We start from the raw sequence: 21046 nt of genomic DNA on the forward strand, positions 1-21046 counted from the left end.
CTTCACCAGTTGTGAAGCTTCCCGCCTGCAGGTGGGGACCCAGGACTTGAACCCAGGTCTTTGTGCTTAGTAACACGTGCACTCAACTGGGTGTGCCACTACCCCCCTAATCTACCTGGAAAACTATTTCTTTTCTTTTGAAGGGTATTTTACTAAATATTAAACTCTAGGTTAACAGTCTTTTTTTTTTTTTTTTTAGTAACTTAATATTGATTTACAAAATTAGAAGATAATTGGAGTACAATTCCACACCATTCCCACCATCAGACCTAGGTCACACACTGGCAAAGCAGGCACACTATGTAAATAACTATTCTACCAGCCAGCCAGAAATTTGTTATAGTTCTTATCTTTGCTCCTTTGTAGGTATCTTAATTTTCTCAGGCTGCCACAATAACATAGCAAAAATTGGGTGACCTCTGTTCTGGAGGCAGACTGTCCCAGATTAGGGTGCTAGTGTAATTGGTTCCTTGTGAGACCTCACTTCCTGACTTGTAGACAGATGCCTTCTTATTGCATCCTCTATGTATTTCTTCAGTAGCTGTATACAGAAGGAATGAAATAGTGTGCTTTATCTCTTTGATCTCTTTTCTTATAAGGACTCTAATCCTAATCTTAGACATCACATCTTTAGAAGTTCTTTTTTTTTTAATTTATTTTTTTATTTAAGAAAGGATAAATTAACAAAACCATAGGGAAGGAGGGGTACAACTCCACACAATTCCCACCACCCAATCTCCATATCCCACCCCCTCCCCTGATAGCTTTCCCATTCTCTGTCCCTCTAGGAGCATGGACCCAGGGTCGTTGTGGGTTGCAGAAGGTGGAAGGTCTGGCTTCTGTTGCTTCCCCGCTGAACATGGACGTTGACTGGTCAATACATACTCCCAGTCTGCCTCTCTCTTTCCCTAGTAGGGTGGGTCTCTGGGGAAGCAGAGCTCCAGGACACATTGGTGGGGTCTTCAGTCTAGGGAAGCCTGACCGGCATCCTGATGGCATCTGGAACCTGGTGGCTAAAAAGAGAGTTAACATACAAAGCCAAGCAAATTATTGAGCAGTCATGAACCCAAACCTTGGAATAGTGGAGAGGAAGTGTTAGGGGGGTGCTTGCTGCAAACTCTAGTGTACTTTTTCTTTCAGGTATATATTTTGCACTAGTTTATGGATATGTGTGAACATATGCTCTCTCTCACAGAACCTGGTCTATATCTAGGTTTTGGGACTTTGTTAGAAAGTGAACCACCTGGGATGGAATTAGAGAATACTATGAAAGGAAAGGTCTCACCCGAGTAATGAAGCTGAAGGGTTGTCATTCCACACGTGAAGTCTCTGGAGACAGTCTGAGCTGAAGCATGTTGAGGTGGCAGTCATTGCGTTGATTAGTTTGCGATCGGCAGATACAATATTATTTGATATGGATTGGGAGAGGCATGTGGGAAATTGGGCCCTATCCTAAGGTTCCAGGACTGGGGGAAATATAGGCTCTATAGTGGAAATGTGAGGTTCCTGCTGTCTTAGGGTTCAAAAAGACAATGGATAGTTAATGTTATCATCACATTATTTGGTAATTGGGTTAACTTTGAAAAGTCCTTTTGTTAGGGTTTGCTGTATAGTACCCAGTATCTTGTATGTAGCTGTGCCATTGGTTGCTTCTGATCTACTTGGTCTAGGCTTTTGAGAGAGTCCACATATCAAATACACAACCTATATATTAAAAAGACTCAGTCTGTGTTTTAAAAACTTCAAGACATACAATTAATTTTCTCCCTCTCATATTAACTAGTGATTTATATGACTACATTTTACTAGGAGTGTACATTAACACCATTCCTACCACCAAAAGACTGTGTCCCATCCCACCCACCACCGGCCCAGGAAGCTGCATGTCTACCCCTCACCACAGGGTTTTTACTTTGGTGCCCTACTCCATATTTAGTCAAATCCTGCTTTTAGTTTCCCTTTCAGATCTTCTTTCTCAACTTCTGTTGATGAGTGGGATCATCCCATACTCATCTTTATCTTTCTGACTTAGCTCACTTAACATAATTCCTTCTAGCTCTGTCCAAGATGGGTCAGAGAAGGTGGGTTCATTGTTCTTGATAGCTGTATAGTATTCCATTGTGTATATATACCACAGCTTTCTCAGCCACTCATCTGTTGTTGGGCACCTGGGTTGCTTCCAGGTTTTAGCTATTATGAATTGTGCTGCTATGAACATAGGAGTACACACCTCTTTTTGGTTGGGTATTATGGAGTCCTAGGGGTATAACCCCAGGAGAGGAATTACTAGATCATATGGAAGGTCCATGTCTAGCCTTCTGAGAGTTTTCCAGACTGCTCTCCACAGAGGCTGTACCAATTTACATTCCCACCAGCAATGTAAAAGGGTTCCTCTGTCCCCACAGCCTCTCCAGCATTTGTTGCTGCTGTCCATTTTGTCCATTCTTACAGGAGTGAGGTGGCAAACGCTAGAAGAAGAAGAACAGGAGTGAGGTGGTATCTCAATTTTTTCTTAATTTGCATTTCTCTGACAATCAGTGACCTAGAGCAATTTTTCATATGTTTGTTAGCCTTTTGGATCTCCTCTGAGGTGAATGTTTTGTTCATATCCTCTGCCCATTTTTGGATGGGGTCATTTGCTTTTTTGGTGCTAAGTTTGCTAAGCTCTTTATATATTTTGGTGATTAGTTTCTTGTTTGATGTATGGCATGTGAAGATCTCCCATTCTGTGAGGGGTATCTTTGTTTGTTTGATAGTTTCTTTGGATGTGCAGAAGCTTTTCAATTTGATGTAGTCCCATTGGTTTGTTTCTGCTGTAGTCTTTCTTGCCACTGGGTTTATTTCATCAAAGATGTCCTTGAGGTATAGGTGGGAAACTGTTTTACCAATGTTTTCCTCTAAGTATTTGATTGTTTCTGGTCTAACATCCAGGTCTTTGATCCATTTGGAGTTGATTTTTGTTTCTGGTGAGATAAAGTGGTTCAATTTCATTCTTCTGCATGTTACAACGCAGTTTTCCCAGCACCATTTATTGAAGAGAGCCTCCTTCTTTCATTTAATACTTGGGGCCCCCTTATCAAATATTAGATGTCCATTGGTGTGGGGATTTACTTCTGGGCTTTCAATTCTGTTCCACTGGTCTGTGTGCCTAATTTTGTTCCAGTACCATGCTTTTTTTGATGATAATGGCTTTATAATATAGTTTGAGATCTGGGAGTGTGATGCCTCCATTTCTGTTTCTTTTCCTCAAGATGGTTTTGGCAATTCTAGGTGTTTTCAGGTTCCATATAAATTATTGTAGTGTTTGCTCTATTCTCTTAAAGAAGCTTGGTGGAACTTTGATGGGTATTGCATTAAATTTGTATATGGCTCTGGGGAGAATATTCATTTTGATGATATTTATTCTTCCAATCCATGAGCATGGGATATCTTTCCATTTCTTGGTATCAGTTTCTATTTCCTTGAGTAGTGACTCATAGTTTTCAGTATACAAGTCTTTCACTTCTTTGGTCAACTTTATTCCTAGGTATTTTTTTTATATTTATTTTATTTATTTTTTCCCTTTTGTTGCCCTTGTTGTTTTATTGTTGTAGTTATTATTGTTTTTGTTGTTGTTGGATAGGACAGAGAGAAATGGAGAGAGGGAGGGGAAGACAGAGAGGAGGAGAGAAAGATGGACACCTGCAGACCTGCTTCACCGCCTGTGAAGCGACTCCCCTGCAGGTGGGGAGCCAGGGTTCGAACCGGGATCCTTATGCTGGTCTTTGTGCTTTGCGCCACCTGCGCTTAGCCCGCTATACTACAGCCCGACTCCCTATTCCTAGGTATTTTATTGATTTTGCTGAAACAGTAAATGGGAGCAATTTCTGGATGTCTTCTTCTTCAGATTTAGTGTTTGCATAAAGAAATGTCACTGATTTTTCTACATTGATTTTGTAGCCTGACACCTTGCTATATTGCCTAATAACTTCCAGTAGTTTTCTGCTGGATTCTTTAGATTTTCCTATGTATACTATCATATCATCTGCAAATAGTGAGAGCTTGACTTCTTCCCTTCCAATCAGTATTCCTTTGATTTCTTTCTCTTGCCTGATTGCTATGGCAAGAACTTCCAATACTATGTTGAAGAGTAACGGTGACAGTGGACAGCCCTGTCTAGTCCCTGATCTGAGGGGGAATGCTTTCAGCTTCTGTCCATTGAGTATGATGTTGGCTGTAGGTCTGCTGTATATAGATTCCACTATCTTGAGGAATTTCCCATCTATTCCATCTATTCCCATTTTTTTTAGAGTTTTGAGCATGAACGGGAGTTGGATTTTGTCAAAGGCTTTCTCTGCATCTATTGAGATAATCATGTGGTTTTTGGCTTTGCTTTTATTGATACGGTGAATGACATTGATTGACTTACAGATGTTGAACCAGCCTTGCATTCCTGGGATGAATCCCACTTGGTCATGATGAACAATCTTTTTGATGTACTGCTGTATCTGGTTGGCCAAGATCTTGTTTAATATTTTGGCATCTATGTTCATCAGAGATATTGGTCTGTAGTTTTCCTTTTTTGTTGTGTCCCTGTCAGCTTTTGATATCAGGGTGATGTTGGCTTCATAAAAGGTGGAAGGGAGTATTCCTGTTTCTTCAATCTTATGGAAAAGCTTAAGAAGTATGGGTACTGTTTCCTGAAAGTTTTGTAGAATTAGTTTGTGAAGCCATCTGGTCCAGGACTTTTGTTGTTGGGTAAATTCTTAATAACGGTTTCAATTTCTTTGTCCGTGATTGGTGCATTTAGGTTTTGTAGTTCTTCTTGGTTCAGTTTTGGAAGGGCATATGCTTCTAGGAATTGTTCCATTTCTTCCAGATTCTCTAGCTTGGTGGCATATAGTTCTTCATAGAAGTTTCGCATGATTCTCTGGATTTCTGTGGTATCAGTTGTCATATCTCCTCCATTGTTTATAATTCTATTAATTTGAGTCTTCTCTCTTTTTTGTTTGGTGAGTCTGGCTAGGGGTTTGTCAGTTTTGTTTAACCTTTCAAAGAACTAACATTTGGCTTCATTGATCTTTTGTATGGTTCTCTTATTTTCGATGTTGTTTATTTCTGCTCTAATTTTGGTGATTTCTGTCCTTCTGGTTGCTTTACGGTTCCTTTGTTCCTCTTCCTCTAAGTCCTTGAGGTGTTCAGTAAGGTCGTTCATTTGAGCTTTTTCTTGTTGTTGTTTTTTTTTTAGAAGTTCTATGACCAAATATTGCCACACTGAGGGTTAAGATTTTGAATTTGGGGTGGGGGACACACACTCTGTCCATAGCAGTAAGGAAGCTTTTTCCTTAGCCCCCAATTCAAGAATTTTTCTACCTTTGATTTTCAGTGGTGTGAATTTGATTTGTCTAGGTGTGCTTTGGTCTTTCCCTTGAATAGTGGTCTCTAAGTATTCTGTCCATGTGGTTGTATCTGTCATTCATTTTGTAGTGTTTGGCCAGTATTTCTTTGAGTATTTTATCTACCCTGTTCTGTTTTCTTCTTTGGGGGTTTCAGTTATCCTTGATATTCCAGAGCTCTTGGATGCTCTGTCATGCTCCTCTCTCAGTCTCTCCCTCCCCCCTCTCCCTCCCCTCCCTCTTCCCCTCTTTTACTTTTCAGCTGGTGTAATTTCTATTTCCCCAACTTCAAGTTACTTTATTCTCCTTTGACAGTATCCAGATGAGCAATGAGCTCACTGAAGTCCTTTTTCATTTCTGTTAACATATGTTTTGATTGCTGGCATTGTCATTAAAATTTTCATAATAGCTCCCATGTCTCTACTAAAATTACCTATCTGATCTTGGAAGGCAGCTATGTTCCCCACTGGGCCACCAATGCTACCCATCTGATCTTAAATGATGACTACCTTTTCCAGTAGAACCTTTAATATTACCAATATAATAATTTGACATTCCTCCTCAATACCTGCCATATCTAATCTTGTTCTGTTGATTGTTTTATATTTCATACTGTTTATTTATTTATTTATTAGAAACCAGAGATGTTCTCAGTAAGAGAAACTGAGCTAAATAAACCTTTGCTGTGAAGATGCATGCTAATCTAGCTCAGGGCTGGACTTTGCTTGGCATGTGTTGTTGCTTAGGTTACCACTGTTGAGGTTCATTGTTACTATGGGCACCATAGTCAATTTCCTCTTGTGACTTCATCTTTTTTTTTTTTTTATCATCTTTGTTTATTTATTGGATTGACAGCCAGAAATCAAGAGGAAAGGGTAATAGAGAGGGAGATACCTGCAGCTGTGCTTCTCCACTCACAAATCTTTTCCCCTGCAGGGGGGGTCTGGGGGCTCGAACCTGGGTCCTTGTGCATTGTAACATGTGCACTCAACCAGGTGTGCCACCACCCACCCACTTGTTTGTTTGTTTCTTGTATTGGCTTAAGGTTCTTCCCTTTGTGCTGTTTCCCAGATAGCCTGTCACTGCAACTATCCCAGCTGCACCACACTGTTATTACTGAATTGTCAGTGTGCTGGGGGGGGGGGGGGGGCTGTAGATGAAGGATGTGGGGGAACACTGATACTCTGGTTTCTCAGGCTCTGAAGCATTCTGCATAAGAGAGTCACAAGAATTTCTGTTTGGGAGTCGGGCGGTAGCGCAGCGGGTTAAGTGCAAGTGGCGCAAAGCACAAGGACCAGTGTAAGGACCCTGGTTCTAGTCCCCGGGGTCGCCACCTGCAGGGGAGTCACTTCACAAGCAGTGGAGCAGGTCTGCAGGTATCTTTCTCTCCCCCTCTCTGTCTTCCTCTCCTCTCCATTTCTTTCTGTCCTATCCAACAACAATGACATCAATAACAACAATAAAAACTACAACAATAAAACAACAAGAGCAACAAAATGGAGTAAATAAATAAATAAATATTTTAAAAAAGGTTTCTTAAAAAAGAATTTCTGTTCCTGCTCCAGGGGTAGAACTAGTCTCTACCCCCTCTGCTTTCTTTTTTTCAGTACCACCTCTATCAGTCTGTGACCTTTCCCTAAGATGCTTCCCTTCCACTTAGGTAAGATAGGAAGGAGGGATGGCTCTTGGATTGAGCAGAATTCCCTTCCCCCACCAGCAGCACATTCCACTAGTGCCCTCAGGTGGTGCTGCTTGGAGATAAAAGCTTTTGTTTTCTAAGGAAGAATGGCATGGGTACATTTTACAGGGGCTGCTGTTCACTCCCTCAGCCAGAATTATGGTGATAACTTTCTCCAGATTCAACCATGTCCTCTCTGTTTTCACAGAGAGCCTAGAGGGGTTACTAAAGTAAAAGTAGAAAAGATCTCTGAAGCTGTCACATGTATATTTCCTATTTATTTATTTATTTATTTATTTATTTATTTATTAGATAGAGGCAGAGAGAGACAGACAGACAGACAGACCACACCATCAACATTTCCCTTCAGTGCGGTGCAGGCTTGGATTTGGGTCAAGTATATGACAGACAGTGAGTTATTTTGCCAGCCCAGAGTCATATATATTTCTTTAGATAGAAAATACAAGATAACCTGCAGGGGAGTCGCTTCACAGGCGGTAAAGCAGGTCTGCAGGTGTCTATCTTCTTCTCCCCCTTTCTGTCTTCCCCTCCTCTCTCCATTTCTGTGTCCTGTCTAACAATGACATCAATAACAACAACAATAAAAAAAATACAAGGGCAACAAAAGGAAAAATAAATAAATAAATAAATATAGTACATTAGACATGTAGCTTACAGGTTCCTGCAGAAAAATGCAATGGTCTGCTTTTAGTATTGATCTGATTAAAAAAAAGAAAGAAATGGAAAAAGTGCCTAGTGGCTCCCTGGAGATCTGTGGCGGGATGGATCACAGTCAGCCCTTAGGTTCATGCTAAATTTGAGTTAGGACCTTCTAGTGAGGGAAGGAGAGAGAGAGAAGGGGGCCAGGTGGTGGCATACCCAGTTAAGCACATATATTACGAAGCACGTGTAGGAGGTCCACTTTCCAGGGAAAGTCTAGGAAATGAACATTATTGCCTGCTCCCTCTGGGCAGAGCTTCTGTGGGACAGCTAGTGCTAATGCAAGGATACCTATTAAGAATGATTTATTGGGAGTCAGTCGGTAGCACAGCAGGTTAAGCACAAGTGGTGCAAAGTCCAAGGACTGGCTAAGGATCCCGATTCGAGCCCCTGGCTCCCCACCTGCAGGGGAGTCGCATCACAAGCATTGAAGCAGGTCTGCAGGTGTCTATCTTTCTCTCCCCCTCTGTCTTCCCTTCCTCTCTCCATTTCTCTCTGTCCTATGCAACAATGACGGCATCAGTAACAACAATAACTACAACAATAAAACAAGGGCAACAAAAGGGAATAAATAAATATTTAATATATGTACAAATTTTAAAAAAGAGAATGATTTCTTTATTTAGTTTTGTGTATTTCATGGGCACAAGTCCCACTGGCTTTCAGATACAGGTGTTTGGGGGTGGGGTGCCCCTCAGATATTTGACTTAAAGCCTAGGGTGTTAAGTATGTGATCCAAACTCTTTTTTCCTCAGGGGCAAACTGAGAGATGGGAGTTCCTTCTTGTTTATATGACACTGCCTAGGATGAGGTTTATGGCAAGATTGTATTTCAACTTCACCTATTGTAATCTGGGAACATTTTTATTTTCTCTGTGTGTAGAAGCTGTTCAGCAGGCAGCTGGGTTTCTTTACAAGTAACCTTTCCATGTGTATAGCTATGCAACTTAGTATCTCTGAAGAACAGGAGTTCAAGAGCCTCCTATGTTGCCATTTTGTTCCCTCCTTAGCATTTTTTACTTCCTTATATTTTACAGAAAGAACTAGAGAAAGAGAAGAGAATTAAGAGGAATCAACAGCTAGACGCAATAGCCAAAGAACATTATGAAAGGATCCTACTAAGAAAAAAAGGTCTGGAGCCTTGGAGGAGATTGAGGCTGCAAAGCAAGCAAAACATGCAGGTATAGTGTCATATTTTCTCCCATCACTAAAAGTAAAAAGTGAATTTTTAACATAGGATAAATAGGGGAAATCGGGCAGTGGTGAAGTGGGTTAAGCACATGTTGCGCAATGTGCAAGGACCAGCTAAGGATCCCAGTTCAAGTCCCCGGCTCCCCACCTGCAGGAGAGTCACTTCACAGGCAGTGAAGCAGGTCTACAGGTGTCTGTCTTCCTCTCCCCGTTCCCCCCCCCCATTTCTCTCTGTCCTATCCAACAATGATGACATCAATACAACAACAATAATAACTACAACAATTTAAAAAAAAAAAGGGCAACAACAACAAAAAAAAGAAAAAAGTAGGATAAATATTCAGTTAAGTTCTGGAGGTTGGTAGATGACTTTTAAAAGTCATAAAGATGAAAAAAAAAGTCAAAAAGATGATTGTATGTATGTATGTTATTGTTGTTTAAGAAATTCGATTTGGTCTTCCAAAGAAGAGAAAAACTTCTATAATTGAACAGGGCAGAAGAAAACTAAAACAGGGGTCAGGTGGTGACATACCTAGTTGATCACACACTTTACCATGTGCTAAGACTCAAGCTCAAGCTGCTGGCACTCACCTGCAGATGGAAAGCTTCACAAGCAGTGAAGCAGTGTCGTAGATGTCTTGATGTCTTTCTATCTCTCTTTTTTTTTTTTAATTTTTTATTTAAGAAAGGATTAGTGAACAAAAACATAAGGTAGGAGGGGTACAACTCCACACAATTCCCACCACCCAATCTCCATAACCCACCCCCACCCATGATAGCTTTCCCATTCTCTAGCCCTCTGGGAGCATGGACCCAGGGTCGTTGAGGGTTGCAGAAGGTAGAAGGTCTGGCTTCTGTAATTGCTTCCCCGCTGAACATGGGCATTGACTGGTCAGTCCATACTCCCAGTCTGCCTCTCTCTTTCCCTAGTAGGGTGGGTCTCTGGGGAAGCTGAGCTCCAGGACACATTGGTGGGGTCTTCAATCCAGGGAAGCCTGGCCTGCATCCTGGTGGCATCTGGAACCTGGTGATTGAAAAGAGAGTTAACATACAAAGCCAAACAATTTGTTGAGCAATCATGGATCCCAAGCTTGGAATAGTGGAGAGGAAGTGTTAGGGAGGTACTCACTGCAAACTCTAGTGTACTTCTGCTTTCAGGTATATATTTTGCAGTAGTTTATGGATACATGTGCACATAAGCTCTCTCTCACAGAAACTGGTGTATATCTAGGTTATGGGACTTTGTTAGAAAGTGAACTACCTGAGATGAAATTAGAGTGTACTATAAAAGGAAAGGTCTCACCCGAGTAATGAAGCTGAAGGGTTGTCATTCCACATGTGAAGTCTCTGGACACAGTCTGAGGTAAAGCATGTTGAGGTGGGAATCGTTGCGTTGGTTAGGTTGTGATCGGCGGATGCAATATTATTTGGTTTGGATTGGGAGATGCATACGGGAAAGTGGGCCCTATCCAAGGGTTCCAGGACTGGGGTAGTAGGGGCTCTATAGTGGAGATGTGAGGTTCCTGCTGTCTTAGAGTTCAAAAAGACAATCGATAGTTAATGTTATCATCACATTATTTGTTAATTGGGTTAACTTTGAAAAGCCCCTTTGTTATGGTTTGCTGTACAGTATCCAGTATCTTGTATATAGCTGTGCTATTGGATGCTTCTAATCTACTTGGTCTAGGCTTTTGAGAGAGTCCGCATATCAAATACACAGCCTATATATTAAAAAGATTCAGTTTGTGTTTTGAGAAACTTTGAGACATACAATCTATTTTCCCCCTCTCATATTAATTAACTACTGATTTATATGTCTACATTTTGCTAGGAGTGTACATAAACACCATTCCCACCACCAAAGGACTGTGACCCATCCCTCCCGCCTATCTCTCTTTTTAAGATTTATTGATTATTTTTCTTTCCCTTCAGCGTTATTACTGGGGCTCAATGCCTGCACTACGAATTCACTGCTCCTGGAGCCTATCCCCCTTTTTTTGTTGCCCCTTTTTGTTTATCATTGTTGTAGTTGTTATTATTATTAGTTATTGCTGTCATTAGGTAGGACAGAGAGAAATGGAGAGAGGAGAGGAAGACAGAGAGGGGGAGAGAAAGATAGACACCTGTAGACCTGCTTCACCACTTGTGAAGTGACCCTCCCTGCACATAGGAAGCTAGGGCTCGAATCAGGATGCGTACGCCGATGTATTGATTTCTTTTAAACTAGAAAGGGATGAGGAGAGAGAGAGAGAGAGAGAGAGAGAGAAAGAGAGAGAGAGATCCAGACCACTCTGGTATATGTACAACTGGGGATCAAACTCAGGACCTCATGCTTGAAAGTCTAATGCTTTATCCTCTGCACCATCTCCCAGACCAGTCTCTTTATCTCCCTTTCTCCTCTCAATTTCTCTCTGTCCTATCAAATAAAAATTAAGGCAACAACGGGAGTTGGGCGGTAGCACAGTGGGTAAGCGCAGGTGGCGGAAAGCAAGGACCGGCTTAAGGATCCCAGTTAGAGCCCCCGGCTCCCCACCTACAGGGGAGTCATTTCACAAGCGGTGAAGCAGGTCTGCAGGTGTCTATCTTTCTCTCCCCCTCTCTGTCTTCCCCACCTCTCTCCATTTCTCTCTGTCCTATCCAACAACAAGGGCAACAAAAGGGAATAAATAAATAAATAAAATCTAAAAAAAAATGATTACCATAAGATATAGAAGGTTTCTGCTGTGGCATAACTACATAGCAAACAGCTCCCAATTATCAGTCACTTAAACTCCAGCATTTACTTCTCAAATGTAACTCTTGACCAGTTATGGACTGTGTTTAACTATCTCCATAAGTTAGTCTTTATTTTCTGAGCAGTATACAGGGCATGGTTCTCATCTGCCAAATGTCAGATGTATAAAGACCAAATTTTGTGACACCTCTGTATCATGTCCACCAACCTCCAGCTGACCAAAGTAAGCAGCTCAGGCTCAGTGGTTATTGTATTCTACTGGGAGGTGAGAATTCAAGTAAATAATTAGAAAGCTAAAAACAGGTAAGTTGGTATCTTTAGAATTCTGTTGAATAATATTATCAGTAGTGTATGCCACTTATACCATTAGTAATCTATGCCAGTTATGACCACTCTTATTTATATTTTTGACCAAGTTAATGCAAAAAAAAAAGATTGGTATTTTCAGTTATGAAAATCAGGACTGAAAGTGAGCAGTGCTTACTACCATAAGGATCCTGCTAAATTCAGTAATGCTGCAGGCTGCATTTCTCAGAGCATGAGTGAAGTTTCTTAATCCTCTTTGTACTTTTTAAGTTTTTATACTTTATTTTCCTTTTTTTAAAAAAAAGTGTAATTATCTGGAGAGAATCCAGAGATCTGGCTTTCTATAAACTTTGAGTTGCATGTTTATTTTGATAGAATTATATTCTGAGTCTTTTAAGTTGGCAAGACATTAAATTATTCATCATGCTATTTTTCTATCAAATGGTTTTGTGGTTTATTGATGATGTCTAAATTTCAATGGTAGTGACAGCTCATTCTATAAAACTAATTGAAATTATTGGCATTTCCTCAATTAGAGCATGGTTAAGTACATAATAAAGAGATAGAGGCTTGCTAGGGAGTTGCTGCCCAAGCTCCAGGAGAATAAACCAACAGTGTTGCCAGCCACCTATTTCAATACTCATTACAAGTATTGAAATAATGGCTTTCAGGTTGTTTATTCTTTTTTTTTTTTAATTTTTTATTTAAGAAAGGATTAGTGAACAAAAGCATAAGGTAGGAGGGGTACAACTCCACACAATTCCCAACACCCAATCCCCATAACCCACCCCCTCCCCTGATAGCTTTCCCAGTCTCTATCCCTCTGGGAGCATGGACCCAGGGTCGTTGAGGGTTGCAGAAGGTAGAAGGTCTGGCTTCTGTAATTGCTTCCCCGCTGAACATGGGCGTTGACTGGTCGGTCCATACCCCCAGTCTGCCTCTCTCTTTCCCTAGTAGGGTGTGACTCTGGGGAAGCTGAGCTCCAGGACACATTGGTGGGGTCTTCAATCCAGGGAAGCCTAGCCAGCATCCTGGTGGCATCTGGAACCTGGTGATTGAAAAGAGAGTTAACATATGAAGCCAAACAATTTGTTGAGCAATCATGGATCCCAAGCTTGGAATAGTGGAGAGGAAGTGGATAGGGCCCACTTTCCCGTATGCATCTCCCAATCCAAACCAAATAACATTGCATCTGCCGATCACAACCTACCCAAAGCAACGATTGCTACCTCAACATGCTTCACCTCAGAATGTATCCAGAGACTTCACGTGTGGAATGACAACCCTTCAGCTTCATTACTCGGGTGAGACCTTTCCTTTAATAGTACACTCTAATTTCATCTCAGGTAGTTCACTTTCTAACAAAGTCCCATAACCTAGATATACACCAGTTTCTGTGAGAGAGAGCTTATGTGCACACGTATCCATAAACTACTGCAAAATATATACCTGAAAGCAGGACTACACTAGAGTTTACAGGTTGTTTATTCTATCGCCATAATAACCGGCCAGTCATCGTGGTCTTCAGAGAGGATTTTCAAGCTTTGAAACACAATGTATGACATGAATCTAAACCCTCTAAACACACACACACACACATACACAAATAGGGTCAATAGTCAAAGCTTTTAGAACACAGGCTCAATGCTTTTAAGACCATTCTCTCTAGTAAATGCATGGTTTAAAGAATCACTTGTCAAGATGTTTTGTTCCCTTTAATGATTTAAAGCTTTAAAGAATAATTTTCTTTTCATATATATATCCAGGTGCCCCCTGGAGACAGCATAGTAGTTATACAAAAGATTTATGATGCCTGAGGCTCTGAGGTCCCAGGTTCAATCCCAGTACCACCATAAGCCAGAGTGGATCAGTGCTCTACTATCTCTCTCTCTCTCTTCTTTTTCTTCTTCTTCTTCTTCCTCTCCCTCTCTCTGTACCTTTCTCTCTATATCTCTCTTTCATTAAAATAAAACATTTTTTTTAAATTATCCAGGTGGCCAAAGAACACCACTCCTTGACCCTGAAAAAGAAATGCCTGCTGACCTGGTTCCAGTGTAGTCAGGAAAGCCTGGCTAGGAAGACAGCACAAGCTGATCAATTTTATTCCCAAATACTGCTAAGGAAGGTCATTGGCAGCTGGCTACAGGTAAGCCCTCAGGGAAAGAGGCTTATAGCCCAGGCCCCTGCATCAATTAGATGAAACACATAATGTCCATAGTCACTATGCTTTTCCAAGAACCTCTCACCTTCTTCACCCCATAAAGATCTTTGGTCCATACTCCCAGAGGGATAAAGAATAGGGAAGCTTCCAATGGAGGAGATAGAATGTAAAACTCTTGGTGGGAATTGTGTGGAAATGTACCCCTCTTATCCCACAATCTTGTTTCTCATTATTAAGTCACTAATAAAAAAAAAAAAGATAAAAAATTCATTGCCTTTAAATGACTTAGAATACATCAAGTAATTTTTTCTCACAGAGAAAAAATATAAGCTGTAACATATTAACACACCAACTTTTGTCTTTACACTCATTTCTTGTTTCTTATCCCATAATGACTCAAAAGTGATTTTACGGGAGTCAGGCGGTAGGTAGCACAGCGGGTAAAGCACACAAAGTGCAAGGATCGGCGTAAGGATCCCGGTTCAAGCCCCCCAGATCCCCACCTGCAGAGGAGTCGCTTCACAGGCAGTGAAGCAGGTCTGCAGGTGTCTTTCTCTCCCCTTCTCTGTCTTCCCCTCCTCTCTCCATTTCTCTCTGTCCTATCCAACAATAACTACAACAGTAAAACAACAAAGGCAACAAAAAGGAATAAATAAATAAATATTTTTTAAAGTGATTTTACTAGGTACAGGAGATAGCATAATGGTTATGCAGATAATTTTCATGTCTGCAATTCTGAGACCTCAATTTCGGTTTCTAGCCCCACCATGAGCCAGAGCTGAGCACACTTGTTCTGATAAAAGTAAATAAATAAATAAATAAATCTTACTAGAAAGTTGCCTAAGCCTTATAATTGTTTTAGCCCTCTGGTATCGTTATTATTTGTAACATGTTGTGGAAAGTATTGTCTCCTCTGCCACATCATTTTTTTTCTCATTATTCATCTATGTCCTTTGTTCTTTTGTTTTGATTCTCTTTTGTATTCCTTTCTCTTGCAATGATGGTATTTGTCTCACTTCTATTCCTCTCTTTATTCCTAGTACCTGACTGATCTGGAGGAAGAAGTACAAAAATTTCATGTACATTTTCTTCAAAAGAAGATTTTCAGGGCCTGGCTTAACATAGTCAGAAAGGACAAAACTGATTTACAAAGCAAGCAAGAGATTGCGGTGGAGCACAGTAACAGGTGAGGTGGGCTTTTTTGTTTGTTTTTGCTTCCAGGGACTCAGTACCTGCACTAGGAATCCACTGCTCCTGGAGGCCATTGTTTCCCATTTTGTTGCCCTTGTTGTTACCATTGCTATTGTTGTTGTTGGATAGGACAGAGAGAGGGACATAAAGACAGACATCTGCAGACCTGCTCTTACCACTTGTGAAGCAATCCTGCCGCAAGCTCTGGCTGCTCAAACCAGCATCCTTATGCCGTTCCTTGCGCTTCGTGCCATGTGAGCTCAATCCACTGCCCTAACACCCGACTCCTTGAGGTGGTTTTTGTTTAAGGTATTTTTTGATATATTTTTTTTTGCCTCCAGGGTTATTGCTGGGGCTCAGTGCCTGCACGATGAATCCACTGCTCTTGGTGACCATTTTTTCCATTTTATTGGACAGGACGGAAAGAAATTGAGAGGGGAGGGAAAGATAGAGAGGAAGAAAGATAGACACCTACAGACCTGTTTCACCACTTGTGAAGCTTTCCTCCTGCAAGTGAGGAGCCAGTGGTTCTAACCAGGTTTCTTGCAGGTCCTTGTGCTTCGTACTGTGTGCACTTAACCTGGTTAACCCCACCACCTGGCCCCCTTTAAATTTTTTTTTAGTTTGATAGGATAGAGCAAAATTGAGAAGGGGGACAGAGAGGGAGAGTGAGAAACAGAGCAACACTTGTAGCACTGCTTCACTGCTTATGAAGCTTCCTCCCTACAGGTGGGTGGGTGTTGGGGGCTTGAACCCGAGTTCTTGCACATGGTGATATTGCACTTAACCACGTGCACCACCACTCAGCCTCCAGGCAAGATTTTGATCTCTAAGGGAATTCACTTCCTGACTTTGCAGTTGCTCTATAACACAGCCTATGCTTGGCATATGACTTAACAAGATAATCACTGACCCTGGGGGTGAAGGCATGATAGTAAACCCATGCTCCCGGGCTTCCCATCTTTAAAATGAGGTGTGTCTATGACAGCAGACGCCCTCAGCTTCAACACGGCCCTCCAGATCCACATTTCTGTAGTTGATGTTAGGGGGAATTCTTTTCTCAAGTGATACTCAAGACGGTTTTTGGAGGGGAGGTAGCCAGAGGGCTCTTGAAAGTGTGTCTAAGCACCAGGATCATTAACAGTGGCACATGTGCTTTTCCAGCATTTCTGCCCTGGGGGCTTTTGCTGCTGGAACCCTTGCTTCTCTGGTCCTGTGTTGGGCCTAAGTTGCAGGCAGCAACTAGGTGAGGAGTATGTGTCAAGGCTGACTCATCAGAGATCACTGAGGAGGGTTTCCCTGGCCCCCAGATAAAATGTAATAATTACCCAGGGCTGGGCGGTGAGGCAACAGATTAAGTGCATATGGTGCAAAGCACAAGGACCGGCCTAAGGATCCCAGTTTGAGCCTCCAGATCCCCACCTGTTGGGGGGGGGGGGTTCCGCTTCACAACTGAAGCAGGTCTGCAGGTGTCTTTCCTTCTCTATGTCTTCCCCTCCTCGCTCAAATTCTGTCTTATCCAATGGCAGCAACGGCTCTAACAACAATGGCAATAACAACCACAACATGGGCAACAAAATGGGAAAAAATGGCCTCCAGGAGTAGTGGATTCATAGTGCAGGCACCAAGCCCCAGCAATAACCCTGAAGGCAAAAAAATAGAGTAACAATTACTTATTAGTCCTATGCCCCTCTTCCACTGTGTTATATTCTTCACAGTAATTCTATCTGAATCCCAGTTGTGATTTTTTCATATTGTATGTGTGTGTGCATGTGTATGCTATTTTGATACCTTTTATTCACACAAGAAATATTTTTTAATATATTGCAGCTGGAAGTTTTCCTTAGTATTTCACCTTTTTTTTTTTTTAACGTTTTGTTTTTGAAGGAGGATCATCTGGATCGCATTTCAGACATGGAAGGCATTTGTAAAATTTATGAAAGAGGAAAGAGTAAAAGAGGAAAGGCGAGAAATACTTCGTAGGAAGGTGGCTGAAATCCTTCCAGACTTCCAGAAACTGGCACCACCGTGACTTTCAGTTGTACAGGCACTAGACATTTGGCTCTGTGTAAGACCAGTCCTTGGTGTTTTGGTGAACACAAACCATGAAGTGCTTAGGATGGGACCCTTCACTGGTCCCTAATATGTATGTTATCTCTACCTACACGCACACACACACATACACACACACACACACACACACATATATATATATATATATATATATATATACACATACATACATTCATACATAACTTTGAGCTGTTTTGAAACTTCTTGGAATATTAACGGTTTCACTAAAATACTAATCACAATAGAGATCATCCAAAGCAACCATCTACAGTTGTGTACTTCAGATAGGTCCTATGTATTTCCTTAGTATTGTAAACTTTAAAAAAGGTTAAGTGTTTTCTAGCCTAAGTCAATGACGGAAAATATATATCCTCATAACTGACTGAGTTGTTGACAAATGTAACTTTAATAGAAATTTAGAAACAGTGACTAATTAGAAAAACAGGTCATAGGCGGTCAGTCTTCTAGCATTAGTTTAGCACCAGCAACAGGGATTCTGCCAGTCTCTGTCCCTGTTGCCATCTCCTAGTGGAAAACCTTTTTATCAGAAGATGCATGGAGTGCACTCTCATTTCAGAGAAAGTGGGGGCTCCAAAGAGACTTCTTTCCAGTGTACCTTGATAAGCATGAAGGAAATTCCAAAAGCTAATGACTATCAAAGGCAATTCAGCACTTAATTAAAAGTCTGCTCATGGTCCCAGTTGCAAACTTTAAGTAATGCACTCAATCTATCTCTAGTCTTCATCTCAGTTTGATCTGCACATTGAGATACTTATCTTGAATTCAAAGAATGTTTTAATCTTTAAGATGTGAAAGACTGTAAGGATGAACAAAATGCTCCCTTTTGTGAACTTAAGAGAATTGCCTGCTGGAAAAAAATTTCTTTTTCTTTACAAAATACGTTTAGTACAATAAATTCAAGAAATCAATAAATGTACCCAATAGAATAAGAAAGTCTCTTGCAGCCCTAAGTTTCTGCTATTATTTGAGAAGTCAGAAAAATTTGAGTGGGTAAAATAAAATTCTGTGTGCTGTTCAGTAAACTGTTATTGTCTCTTACTTCCTGGAAGGAATATCTATCTAGCTTTGCAATCTTCAAAATGAAGATATGTGATGAGTCTCTCAGATATGGCATACTGATTGAACTTCATTTTTACAATGTCCTCAGTGCCTCTACATCTTTAATGAGTTAGTATGATTGATATGATTTTATACTTGTCATTGAAAGACTTTTAAGAATAATGGCCACTAAAGAAAATGAGAGTGAAAGTAAATATTTAATCTCTTTCCATCTAAATCACTCTCTCTTTAAATTTAACGCTCATGGGGATTGGGTGGAGGCGCAATGGGTTGAAGGCACATTACATACACTGTGCAAGGACTCGAACCTGGCTTCAAGCCCCCTAGTCCCCACCTGTCATGAGGGAAACTTCATGAATGGTGAAGCAGTGCTGCAGATGTCTTCTTCTCCCTCTCTGTCTCCCCTTGCCCTCTCAATTTCTGTCCACCCTATCAAGTAAAATAATTATGTAAAAATACTTTTAAAAGATAAAGAATTAAAATTTTTTACTAGCTACAATTATAGAATATTGATATGACCTCTCATATATAAAATCAACTTTATTTTAGTATATGTGCTGCCGAAGTGAGCACAAAATAAACTTTATTTTAATGCCTATAGACAAAGAAGGTGAATCAACCAACTTTTTACAGAAAGCACTTTATTTTTCATTTAAACAGCTGGGTTACAGTACTTTTTTTTTTCTTACATAAGTGGCAGTAATGTTTTTAAATTTCCACTTAAAAGGCTTTATATTTGGAGGGCACAAAGACTAATGAATACAAGTATAAAAACAATGCAAAGAATGTATAGCCCGTAACCTTCAGAAATCTCCCTTAGTGTTGCTGGATCAGTTATAGTAAATACTCAATATTAAATAAATATTCTCAGTTTCCTTTAGTCTAATGTCAGGCCCAGAAACATAACCAAAAAAAAAAAAAAAAAAAAGCTCAAAAACACTAACAACTCAAACAGAATCACAGCAAGTTGCAATTGCAATTTCCACACATGCTGTCCTCTCTGTAGCTTCACCTAAAGGACAGCATTTTAGCTGTGCCAATAACCAGAACAGCTAGCTTGCTTTGTTCGTCTGCCAGAGCATTGCTCAACTATGGGTTACGGTTGTATGGGGATTGAATTTGGGACTTTAGAACCTCAAGTATGAATCTTTTTGCATCACCATTATGCTATCTCCCCTACTCTAGCTTTTTAAAATTATTATTTATTATTATTATAATATCTCAACATCCCTAGTCCTATTTTTTCTTATTTTTGTTTGTTTATTTATTTGTAACATGGAAACAATAACAAGACCATAGGCTAAGAGGGGCACAATTCTTTGTCTTTATGACTTTTTCAGAAAATCATAAAGGTGCTATCAAGAAGGTCAAAGTAATAATAACTCACAGACCCAACTCAGAAAATAGCCATAACCTCTAAGAAATTTGTTCTCACTAACAATGAGTAATAACTCACTAATAATTAGCTTTTGACCTGCTACTGATACAACAGTGAGCCACTTAGTACCAATTGCTAGGGGAAAAATGGATCATTTAAGCTCACTTTGCAAAAAGTTTTAATTAATCACAACAATCTCCAAGAACATACTGAAAGCACCACTTTCATCACCACCTCCACCATAATGAAAAAACCTGATACTCAATGGGTGCCTCAAGCAAGTCTCTAAGCACCCATTGCTTAGGGAAATTCTCCTTTTTTTTCCCCCTTTTTAACATTTTTTAAATTTTATTTATTTATGTATAGACAGAGAGAAATTAAGAGGGGAATGGGCATGCAGAGAGGGAGAGAGGCAGAGAGACACCTGCAGCACTGCTTCACCACTTGTGAAGCTTTCCCCCTGCAGGTAGGGACAAGGGGCTTGAACCTGGGGCCCTTGTGCATTGTAGCATGCACACTCAACAAGGTGTGCCACCACCTGGCCCCAGGAAGGTCTCCTTTACAATATGCAGACAGCAAATCTGGCTATAATAAAGTTAAATAATACAAACCTGCTTATATAGTTTTAAAATACCCGTAAACCCCACAAAATGATGTTCAAACATCCTGGGTCGAACTGTGCTTGCTCTTCAGTGTTATATTTTTGCTTATTTTGATGTTTATAATGAACACCTGATGTCCTACTCAAAAGACATAGAACCTATTAAGCTAATGGTAAGTGCTGTGGAGAACTTTACTGCCACTGTTTTCTGGTAGTGGGAGATTCTGGTAGAGAACATTTTTATCTTGCTGAAAGTATTGGAATTATCAAGGACTACTGCATGAGAAAGTTTACAGCAGTCTTTCTACCAGGCAGGTAGAAGATAATAAGTACTTCATTCACCAGAGGACAATGCAACTTGAATAGCAAAGATATACAGTATCCTACATGCAGACACTAGGTGGCTTAGGCAGGACAGCAGCACATTATCCCTGAAACACGTAAGGCCTGACTTTAGCAGCATCAGAGAAACCTACCAAAAAGGCCTTAGGAATAGTTTATTTTAGGTGGGCCCTGTGATAATCCAAAGCAGTTTGATCTTTGGGCAGTTTAAGAAATA

The 21046-nt window shown here is 40.6% G+C and overlaps 1 protein-coding gene across 4 annotated transcripts in view; it reads left to right on the forward strand.

Annotated features, from left to right (window-relative positions):
• The window catches only part of CCDC191 (coiled-coil domain containing 191), a 96869-nt gene extending 78398 nt beyond the window's left edge, over positions 1–18471 (forward strand). For all 4 annotated transcript variants that reach the window (XM_060198334.1, XM_016185258.2, XM_060198336.1 and 1 more), the window contains 4 exons: positions 8810–8953; positions 13997–14149; positions 15205–15350; positions 17243–18471. In XM_060198334.1, the coding sequence (XP_060054317.1) occupies positions 8810–8953; positions 13997–14149; positions 15205–15350; positions 17243–17387 (588 nt within the window). In that variant the 3' untranslated portion in view covers positions 17388–18471. The remainder of the gene's footprint in view (positions 1–8809; positions 8954–13996; positions 14150–15204; positions 15351–17242) is intronic.
• Positions 18472–21046: the final 2575 nt, after the last annotated feature.

Source organism: Erinaceus europaeus, chromosome 9 (genome assembly GCF_950295315.1).
Source record: "Erinaceus europaeus chromosome 9, mEriEur2.1, whole genome shotgun sequence".
In the NCBI taxonomy this organism is placed as follows: Eukaryota; Metazoa; Chordata; class Mammalia; order Eulipotyphla; family Erinaceidae; genus Erinaceus; species Erinaceus europaeus.